Source organism: Macaca fascicularis, chromosome 10 (assembly GCF_037993035.2).
Source record: "Macaca fascicularis isolate 582-1 chromosome 10, T2T-MFA8v1.1".
Lineage (NCBI taxonomy): Eukaryota > Metazoa > Chordata > Mammalia > Primates > Cercopithecidae > Macaca > Macaca fascicularis.
In genome coordinates this window covers 106,783,407-106,794,371 of record NC_088384.1, presented here as the reverse complement: position 1 = coordinate 106,794,371, position 10,965 = coordinate 106,783,407, and the positions used below count along the sequence as shown (strand labels likewise).

The following is a 10,965-nucleotide window of genomic DNA, read 5'->3' as shown; positions in this document are numbered from 1 at the left end:
TAAGCTTTCTTTCTTTCTTTTATTTATTTTTTTGTTTGAGAGGGAGTCTTGCTATGTCACCCAGGCTAGAGTGCAGTGGCATGATATCAGCTCACTGCAACCTCTGCCTCCCAGGCTCAAGCAATTCTGCCTCAGCCTCCCAAGTAGCTGGGCCCGTGTCACCATGCCCGACTAAGTTTTGGATTTTTAGTAGAGACGGGGGTTTCTCCATGCTGGCCAGGCTGGTCTCGAACTCCTGACCTTAGGTGATCCACCTGCCTCAGTCTCCCAAAGTGCTAGGATTACAGGAGTGAACCACTGCAACCGGCCTTAAATAAGCTTTCTATTTCAGAATAGTTTTAGATTTTCAAAAAAGTTGCAAAGATAGTACAGAGGGCTCTATCCACCCTCTACGGATTTCTTGTTTTTCTTAACTGTTCATCGTACATCATATGGTACCTTTGTCAAGAGCAATGAACCATTATGGATACATTATTGTTAATTTAACTTTATTAGGTTTTTGTTAGCTGTTCCCTTATCTGGTGGACGTACTTTTAAACTGAAAAAAAAAAAAAAAACACACACACACACACACAAAAAACCCTAAAAATAGAATGTTCATGGAAAACCATGATCAATTGCCAAACACAATTCTAGCTAGATGCTGTTAGCAGCGGAATGACATAAGCGTGGGGCCTGCTTTCTCTCTGTTAAAAAGGGAGATTGGCCAATGTTAGGTGTTAAAGACAGGCTAGATCAAGCTGAGACTTTCTCCCGGCCAAGTGGCATTGAACCAGCATGGTCATAGCAGCGAAATGGCTTTCTCATTATGAGATTCAGTGTTTAGTGCCCAGTCTGTGTCATCTAAAGTCAGCTTGGGTGGCACCCCTTCAGGAGCCCACCTTTGAGAAACACTGAGTGGTCTGGCTGTGCCACATCTGAAGAGGGTTGGAAACCCAGACCTGAGGCTGCCAGGCTCCAAACCTGGAGCTTCCTTCTGCCCTGGAAGATGGGGTCAGGGCTGGGTGCCCCGATTGGTGGTGGTTGAGGGGGATGGGGGGCTGTGGGGAATGTCATTTGTCTTCTCTAGTAACTCCCCCAGCTGTTTTTCCAAAGCTGGCAGGCATTTAACAAGTGATGGACAGAAAACAGCACACTGCAGAATTCTGTCCACAGCTCCTTGTCACGAACACAAGGGCCATTTATTTGCCCGTCCTGTCGGTGAGATGCATGTGGCCATACTTTTAGTCAGTGAGGGGGTCGGACGTGGCTGAAATGAAATGGCTTTCTCAACTGCCCTTTGCATAATGTCTGAATTTGTTCATATTCATTCCTTGAAAATGCCGCAAAGTGGTTTTTGTGTTTTATTAGTTAGAGTAGGTGATATTGCTTCCTGAAACCAAGACTTTGCTTTCCAATATGTATCTGCCATCGTCATTTCCAGGAGACTTCAGCCCACTACAAACTAACTCGGACGGCTCTGCTGCCCTAAAGGAATTTCACTCTGGAATAAGTCACTGTTGGCTCATGGGTCTGGACATCTAACCGGAGGTGATTCAAACTAGAATGTTTGCAGAATTTCTGGGTTTACCCCTAAGGATTGCTCTTTCTTCCTTATTTCCTTCCTTTCATTTTTTTTCTTTTTTCTTTTCATTTTCTTTTCTTTTTTGTCTCTTTCTCTCCTTCCTTCCTCCCTTCCTTCTTTCTTTTCTCCTTTTTCTTTCTTTCTTTTTGGTGGGGGCGGGGGGTGTGTTTTTTCTTTTTTTTTTTTTTTTTGGGACAGGGTCTCACTCTGTCACCCAGGCTGGCAGGCTGGAGTATGGTGATGTGATCTCACTGTGCCTGTAATCCCAGCTACTCAGGAGGCTGAAGGGGGAGAGTCGCTTGAACCCGGGAGGCAGAGGTTGCAGTGAGCTGAGATTGCACCACTGTACTCTGCTTCCTGAGCTCAAGCAATCCTCCTACCTCAGCCCCATCAAGTAGCTGGGGCTACAGGTGAGAGCCACCATACCCAGCTAATTTTTTTTTGTACTCCTTTTTTTTTTTTTTTTTTCCCCGAGATGGAGATTCGCTCCTGTTGCCCAGGCTGGAGTGCAATGGCGCGATCTCAGCCTACTGCAACCTCCGCCTCCTGGGTTCAAGTGATTCTCCTGCCTCAGCCTCCTAAATAGCTGGGATTACAGGCATGTGCCACCACACCCGGATAATTTTGTATTTTTAGTAGAGACAGGGTTTCTCCATGTTGGCCGGGCTGGTCTTGAACTCCCGACCTCAGGTGATCTTGGTCTCCCAAAATGCTGGGATTACAGGCAAGAGCCACCATGCCCGGCCTTTTTTTTGTACTTTTATTAAAGATGGGGTTTCACCATGTTGCCCAGGCTGGTCTTGAACTCTTGAGGTTAAGCGATCTGTCCACCTCGACCTCCCAAAGTGCTAGGATTACAGGTGTGAGCCACCATGCTCAGCCTGTTTCTTTCTTTCTTTTAATTATTATTATTTTCTTTTATTAATTTTAAAAATAGAGACAGGGTCTCACTATGTTGCCCAGGCTGTTTTCAAACTCCTGCCCTCAAGCAGTCCTCTCACCTCAGGTTCCCAAAGGGCTGAGATTACATGAGCATGAGCCACTGTTTCCTGCAGAATGCTGTTTATTTCTGACCTGACCTACTGTAGAATTATTTTAGTTAGTCCGAGGAGGTGAATGGTTGTGATGAAATTTTCTCCACATAGGGGCGCAATGTCCCTAAAGAAGATAGATGGGTCAGGCGCGGTGGTTTATGCCTGTAATCCCAGCACTTTGGGAGGCCAAGGTGGGGCAGATCACTTTAGGTCAGGGGTTAGAGACCAGCCTGGCCAACATGGTGAAAAGCAGTCTCTACTAAAAATACAAAAATTAGCCAGGCGTGGTGGCGGGTACCTGTAATCCCAGCTACTTGAGAAGCTGAGGCAGGAGAATCGCTTGAACCTGTGAGGTGGAGGTTGCAGTGAGCCAAGATGGTGCCACTGCACTCCAGCCTGGGAAACACAGTGAGACTCCGTTTAAATAAAAAATAAAACACATTTTTTAAAAAGAAGGAAGATGGTTGGGACAAAAGTAACAGATCCATCTATTTTCACTTTTAGAAATGAAAGGATTACAGGTAAAAGCGTCACTCCCAAACTCTTTTCCCAGAGGTGGCAACTCAGTTTGGCTTACATCCTTCCAGCCTGTCTTGCTGTCTAAGCGTTTCCACAGTGTTTCATTTTATGTGTGTAAAGGGGGAATGTTACACAATCAGGATTCTACCAAATGTATCCTGCTGACCCCCTTTTCACTCAGTAATATGCCTTGGAGACCCACCTCTGCTGTTCAGTGCAGACACAGCTCTTTTAAAACTGCTGGCTCAGCTGGCACAGTGGCTCACGCCTGTAATCCTAGCACTTTAGGAGGCCAAGATGGGAGGATCACTTCAGGCCAGGAGTTTGAGACCAGCCTGGTCAACATAGTGAGACACCATCTTTATTTAAAATAATAAAAAAAAAAAAAAAAAAAAAAAACTTGCTGCCTCATCCCAGCCTGGGAAACATGACAAGACCCTGACTCTATGAAAAATGTTTTAAAAAAATTAGCCAGGTGTGGTGGCTCACGTCTGTGGTCCCAGCTGCTTGGGAGGCTGAGGCGGGAGGATCGCTTGAGCCCAGCAGATGGAGGGTGCAGCGAGCTGAGATCATGCCACTGTACTTCAGCCTGGGTGACAGAACAAGACCCATTCTCAGAAAACAAAAAAACAAAAAACTGCTGCCTGACGTACCATATCTTTCACATCTTGTTCAAGCAGTCATTATTGGATGAGTATTTCAGTTATTTCCCATCATTTCCTATGATAAGCAGCTCTCAGCAAGCACCTCTGTTCCTGTCTCCTTGTGTACAGGCATAAGCGATGTACTGGCTGGTAGGAGATGCTCATCTCTGGTTTTCAGAGATCTTTGCCAAATTACCCTTCAGAGTCTGTGTGTGCGCTTTAGTGGGGAAGGGTGTCCATTCCTGTTCTTTGGTGCTGTTTATTTCTGGTTTCTTTTCCACACTAGCTGCAGAGTGGAAAGGAGCCAAGGGGAGGGAGAGAGAAATCCGTCTCTAGGTGTTCCAAGGCCCTGGATGTGCCACAGGGCTGGCCTCTCCTCCGGAGGCGGTAAATGGCTGCTTTGTTCTTGGGTTCGTCCCTGAGCAGAATCAGAACGCAGAGACCTGTCAAGTGGACAAAAGAAGTTGTGCCCATCCCCAAGCTTGGATCCCACCCCTTGACCCGGAGAAACTGTTAACTTTGTAGAAGTCGCACACACACCAGTGTGACGGGGCATGGGGCGAGCGCCCACCCCGAACCCTGAAATAATTAAGTTATAAAAAAGAAAAAACATAACAAAAGAGCCTGACCCTCACTAACGGATGTAAAGGAAAGAACCAAGCTGACTCTCCATCTAGGAGAAGTGGGAGGCGCAAAGGGGGAAAGGGGCTTGGGGGAAACCCAGGACGGAAGGAAGGGGTGTGCAATGGATCAGATCTGGATTGAAGAGGGGGACAGATGGGAAAGGGGAAAGAAAGGAGGGAAAGGAGAAAGAGTGAGGAAGGTGCTGGAGGACAGTGACAAGGTAAGAAGAGTAAGGAGAGGGCTGGAGGAGGGAGGGGTGGCCAAGAGCAGTTTCGGAGGGGTAGGCTGCCTCCCAGTCTGTTTGTGATTAGCACGCAGCCTAGTGCAGAATGGAGTAAACAGAAACTTCCAGGCGTCCCCTCCGCCCCTCTCTGAGGCAAAGCAGAAATCAGATGCTCTGTGATTAATCGTGGAGGATTCAGGACACGACCACAAACGCTGTGCGGACTTGAAATTAGCTGCCTTTTCCCAGTCCCCTTGCCAAAATGGGAGTGGGGGGTGGGACGTGAAGGGGTGGGGGCCCCGCCTGCGGGGGGCCAGCATGGAATTCCCCCCGGCAGAGCTGGGAGTGACACTGACAAGCAATCGGCCGCGTCCAGAGCAGCAGGCGGCATCCGGGGGGAGCGGGGCCGGCTGGGGGGCCCCAGGAGGGCTTCCTGGAACCCCAGCTCCATGGCCGCCTGCACCCTGACACAGGCCAGATAAGAGTCCTGGCTGCATTATCAGAGCCCGGCAGGGCACCGGTCTCCCTGCACCAGAAGGAAGACTGGGGGCGCAGCAGGTCCTCAAGGCGATCTTCCCAGAGAGCGGACCGGCGGCTGGTGGCCAGAGTGGATGGACTTTGCCGAGCCCTAGCTCAAGTCCGGGAGTCCCGGGCCAGATGGGGGCAGACGCTTACTGGCGGCAATAGAGAAAGTGAGGCAGCTGCAAGGAGGGCGGCGGGACTGCACTTGAGTGTCCAGACCTGCTCCATGGTGAGTGTGAAGTGACTGCTTCCCATGTGTGCCCCGACGCTGCCTTGTGTGGACAGACTTCTGGAGCTGGGGGTGACGGGGGGGAGGCAGCCCTTCCTCACAGGCCACCTGGAACTCCCAAGGCCAGAGGAGGGAACCTGGGTTGAGTCTGAGCTGGGATGGCGGTATCGTGCTGTGTGGTCTTAGGCAAGTTACTTGCCCTCTCCAGGCCTCCGTTTGTCCATTTCTAAAACCGTGGTTGAACTGGGTGATCTTTAAGAGATTCTCATGATGACAGCTATTCCTTGTGCAACTGCGATAAGCCAGGCACTGTGTAGGCATTTCTGAAGCCTCCGCTGGGGAAATCCCTGTAAGCCCGCTGTGGGGTAGGTATTATTGGTGTCCTCATTGTACACTGAGGAAACAGCAGCTGGGAGAAGCGAACTGACTTGCTGAGGTCACACAGTCCGTCAGTGGCAGAAACTAGAAAAGACCTAGGTTTTTCCGACTCTGCTTTGGCTAAACTCTTCCGCACACCCCCAGGATTCTGTATTCTGTGCTCCATGGTTCTGCAATTATCCCAAGCAGCAGGAGTGAAGGAGAAGGAGGTGTGGATGGAACATCAACTGCAGGAGGGAGGCAGAGGTGGGACAGGAGTGACAGGGTGACACCGGCAAGCAGCCTTTTACTCTCTAAAGGATGTGTCAAGCCAGGCTGGGGGCTGGCGGCCCTGGGATGGAGCAGGGGTTTCAGGCTTGAATGATGAGCGCCCAGTGCAATTTCCTAGATTTGCTGCCTTGTTGTAGGAGGCTCCTGGGGGCATGAGAGAAGAGGGTTAATATGTCAGAGGTGGAGAGAGCTGGGGGCAGGGAAACTGGCATATGCCTCAACTAGGTTTTGTTCCAATTTTATTTTGCCTTTGCAGAAAATCTGTTTCGAATCACTCTGGGCCTGTGCAGCGTTTTTGGATGAAATAGAATTCTGAAACGCGTACAGCGCTTTCCACATGCCTCCCCTGGAGGGAATCACATATTAATATTATCGTAAGCTATTTGCATATATATCCCTGCAGTTGTGGCTGGCAGCAGCCAAGAGATAAGAGACAGATAAAGTCAGCTCGTGTCTCCCTGGCACGGAAAGGGAGGGTGCAGGTTACATTCAAGAGCCAGGAAACACACAGCAGGTGGGGAATCCCTGGGGTTCCAGGCATCAGGCCAGAGTCAAAAGTCCCAGCACCCAGATGTGGCCTTTTCTTTTTTCTTCCCTTGGAAAATTCCATCCTGAAGCAGCTCTGTACTGATCCAGGCCTCCTTTCCTTTCAGGAACTGGCTGTGAATCCCCCACTGCCCACCTTGGGAACGAGTCAGCCCTGAGTCTGTGGTCTCAGCTCTGGGAGCACCTTGTCCAAAGCTCCCCCAGTCCCAGGCAAACTGGGACAATTGGTCACCCTACCCAGTTCCACCCTCGATTTTCTTTGTGACCTTGAGCAAGTCACTTCCCTTCTCTCAGCTTCCTCATCTTTAAAACAAAGGGATTATTTTAGGAAAGCTCTACAATCTCTCTGCAACCCTCAGATTCCATGAGTCTGGTTGAAGAGCACTTAAGTTCTGGGTGAGGGTGTCTGAAAGTAAGATGAAGTTTGGAGGGAGGCTGGATGCAGTGGCTCACGTCTGTAATCTTAGCACTTTCAGAGGCCAAGGCAGGCCGATCACCTGAAGTCAAGTGTTTGAGACTAGCCTGACCAACATAGTGAAACCTCATCTCTACTAAAAATACAAAAAATTAGCTGGCCATAGTGGTGCGTGCCTATAGTCCCAGCTGCTCGGGAGGCTAAGGCAGGAGAATCGCTTGAACTGGGGAGGCAGAGGTTGCAGTGAGCTGAGATTGTGCCACTGCACTCCAGCCTGGGAAACAGAACGAGACTCCATCTCAAAAAAAAAAAAAAAAAAAGAAGTTTGGAGAGGAGGAAAATCTCCCCGCCACTTCCCTAGAGAAGTCCAGGATGGCGCTGGAGGAGGCTGGAATGAAGGTGGGGCTTGGGGAAAAGGACTGATGGCCTGTGGTACCATCGGCACGGGGGTCAGTTGTAACAACCCGATGGCCCTGCAGCTTCTGAGGAGCCTCATGGGTTGTTGAAAGCGTGTCATGATCTTGTGGCCCAGCGTTTGTACTGAGTGCTTTGACCCAGAGGCCCACCGGTTGCTGAGGTTTTCCCCATTAGAACCTCAGTGCTCCCCCAGGATCCCCCAGTTCTTCCTGGGGAGCTCCAAAGGGGTATTTCACGTGCCCTCGAGAACCAGTCTCTTGTTTTAGTCATCCTTCCTGCTTCCTCTTTCCTCTGGGGCCGTTTGGAGATGCTTCCCTGCCCAGCACAGCGGCGCCCACGGTGCCGTCTGTGTAAACTCCCAAAGCTTCCCGCTACTTAGCGCTTGAGATGCCCTGGGTTCTGGGCAGATACGAAGATAATGGCTTCCTCCTCAGTTCAGTGATATTCTTTGCCATGTTGTCCCCACACAGAGGTGTGCTGGAGTTAGCTTGTACCAGCTTGTGAAAGCTGATTGTCAGATTTTCAGAAATTAGGTGAACGGGTTGCTAAACGCAGCCATTGTTAAATATTAAATTATATGAACTTACAATTAAATAAATTATATGAAAAACAAAGGTAATCAAGGCTGAGTGTGGTGGCTCATACATGTAATCCCAGCATTTTGGGAGGCCGAGACAGGAGGATCATTTGAGCCCAAGAGTTTGAGACCAGCCTGGGCAACATAGCAGGACCCCATCTCTACAAATAATTTGAGAAAAAACTAGCTGAGTGTGGTGGTGCGTGCCTGTAATCCTAGCTACTCAGGAGGCTGAGGTGGGAGGATTGCTTGAGCCCAAGAGGTCGAGGCTGCCATGAGCTGTGATCTCACCACTGCACTCCAGCCTGGGCCACAGAGCAAGACACTGTCTCAAAAAAATAAAAATAGATAAACAAATAATTAGAAATTTTTTAGAAAGGAAAATATTAACTGGTATTTCTGAAGAATTATACTCCTTCATCAATTGTAACCATAGGTTGATTACAGATTTTGCTGGGGGCAAAAAATCAACAAAACTGCTACCTGTGAATGAAATGATTATATTACATGTACAAAAAAGGGTATTGTAAGTTTTATTTTTATTTGTAAATTGTGTGCTGCACATCCTTTATTTGAAGACAATTTTTTTTTTTTTTTTTGAGATGGAGTCACTCTGTCGCCTAGGCTAGACGACAGTGGCGTGATCTCGGCTCACTGCGACTTCCGCCTCCCAGGTTCAAGCAATTCTCCTGTCTCAGCCTCCCAAGTAGCTGGGATTACAGGCACCTGCTACCATGCCTGGCTAATTTTTTATATTTTTGGTAGAGACGGGGTTTCACCATGTTGGCCAGACTGGTTCGAACTCCTAACCTCAAGTGATCCACCCACCTCAGCCCCCCAAAGTGCTGGGATTACAGGCACGAGCCACTGCGCCCAGCCTACATCAATACAATTTATAATAAACCGAAGTAGTGTGTGTGGATATGCAAATATATGTACTCGCCCATGCACACACGTGCACCACACACTCACTTTCCAGGGGAGAGAGCTGGTTGCTAAACCTTTGCCAGCGCACCACTGGTTCCACAGCACCTATGGTCGTGTCCGGGTTGTCCAAAATCCTCTCACGAACAGTCCTCAGTCCTCTTCCAAAGGAATTCAGACCCCAGGCACAGGCGTTGGATGCAAATCTTTCAACTTTCTCCTCTCACTTAAACCAGCAGCCCAACTGCTCTCTCTTGCTGGAAGCACTGGAGTGGATGCAGACATATCGGGTGGGGTAGAGACCCTGTCTACACTAGCAGCATCTGGGCCCCAGCTCCACTAGCGCCAAAGGCCCTGGGACGCACTCTCCATTGCGTCCACTGTGTCTGCCTTTGCAGGGCATTTCGAGTCGGTCCGCAGCGGCTCCCGATTAGTCCTGTTCCGTTTCTAGTCTCTCTCCTGCCATTCTTTGTTTTCATGCACAGCGAATGATGCCCTAACAGAAAAGGCATCTTGGAAGAAGTCAGAGGAACAGCTAAGCCAAACCTATAGGAAAGTTCAGACAGCTTGCTATTTTTAGAAACTCTAGGAGCCAGGTGGGCCCTTTCCAGTTGTAAGGGCCTAAGCCAGCAAGCACGAGAGGAAAATATTTCTCATTCCCAAGTTCCGCTCTCTTATAGTCCAGGCCAAAGAGGAGGCCCAGGTGGGACATTAGCTAAGAGAAGCGCGACTGCAATACAAGAGGAGAACCATGCCCACAGCAGTTTAAAAGAGAACTAAAACGTGCATTTTTTTTTTCTTTTTTTTTTGTTAACAGAGTCTCACTCTGTCACCCAGGCTAGAGTGCAGTGGCGCCATCTTGGCTCACTTCAACCTCTGCCTCCCAGGTTCAAGAGATTCTCCTGCCTCAGCCTCCCTAGTAGCTGGGATTACAGGTGTGCACCACCACGCCTGATTTTTGTAGTTTTAGTAGAGATAGGTGTCCCACCATGTTGGCCAGGCTGGTCTCAAACTTCTGACCTCAGGTGATTCGCCCACCTTGGCCTCCCAAAGTGCTGGGATTACAGGTGTGGGCCACTGTGCCCAGCCTATTTTAAAAAAAATTCTATCCCATCAGGCCAGGCACAGTGGCTCATGCCTATAATCCCAGCACTTTGGGAGGCCAAGGCAGGAGGATCGCTTGAGACCAGGAGTTCAAGACCAGCCTGGTCAGCATAGCAAGACCCTTGTCTCTACAAATGTATTTTAAATAATTAGTTGGGTGTGGTTGCATGCACCTGTGGTCCCAGCTACTCAGGAAACTGAGGCAGGAGGCTCACTTGAGCCCAGGAAGTCGAAGCTGCAGTGAGCCATGTTTGTGCCACTGCAATCCAGCCTGAGTGACAGAGTGAGACCCTGTCTCAAAAACAAACAAAGAGGAACGAAAAAGAAATTCCGCTGGCTCACCTGTCAACCTGCACCCAGAGGCTGACAGCTCTGTGTCACCTCCGCTCCCTCCACCCTGGTCCCAGCGGCCACGGTGTCTCTCTCTGGACTATCGCAGTTGCCTCCTCACCGGTGTTTCTGCTTCTCTCTTGCCTCCCTCCTGGTCTACTCTCCGTGTGCAGCCAGCGAGGTCCTGTTAAAATGAAATCAGATCCCGTTCCTTCTTTGTTCAGGACACCTCCTGTCTCCAGCCAGCCCTGGTCCCGCCTTGCCCAGAGCACAGGCAAAGTCCTCACCACGGCCCACAAGGCCTGCAGGGCCCGGGCCTCTCTGACCTTGTCTCTCCTCCCTCCCACTCCCCACACTTGCTGTTCTTGAGGTCAGGCACAGTCCTGCCCCAGGACCTTTGCAATCGCTTTTCTCTCTGCCTGGGGGCTCATTCTTCACATATCCACGTGGCCCACTTGTTCATATCGCCCAGGTCTTTACACAAACATCACCTTCGCAGTGAGGCCATCCTGACTCTCCATTTAAAATTATAGCCTTCCTTCACTCCCTGGTCTTCTCTATCCCTTTTCTGGTTTATTTTTCTCCTTACCACACATCTCTCATCATCTAACATACATATATATTCTTATTTTCTTAAGTGTCCCC

At 49.6% G+C, this 10,965-nt stretch overlaps 1 protein-coding gene and 1 long non-coding RNA gene across 28 annotated transcripts in view; one reads left to right on the top strand and one right to left on the bottom strand.

Annotated features, from left to right (window-relative positions):
- Positions 1–4,955: 4,955 nt before the first annotated feature.
- The window catches only part of RIPOR3 (RIPOR family member 3), a 104,172-nt gene continuing 98,162 nt past the window's right edge, over positions 4,956–10,965 (top strand). For all 27 annotated transcript variants that reach the window (XR_012419563.1, XR_012419562.1, XR_012419564.1 and 24 more), the window contains exon 1: positions 4,956–5,359. Coding sequence is in view for 4 of the 27 variants with exons in the window: in XM_074005549.1 (XP_073861650.1) it covers positions 5,357–5,359 (3 nt within the window). In the remaining 23 variants the exon portion in view is untranslated. The remainder of the gene's footprint in view (positions 5,360–10,965) is intronic.
- On the bottom strand, positions 5,254–10,592 carry LOC141407940 (uncharacterized). The gene is made up of 2 exons (XR_012419565.1): positions 10,333–10,592; positions 5,254–6,151 (listed from the first exon to the last, which is right to left on the bottom strand). It is a non-coding gene; the product is annotated as an uncharacterized lncRNA (long non-coding RNA).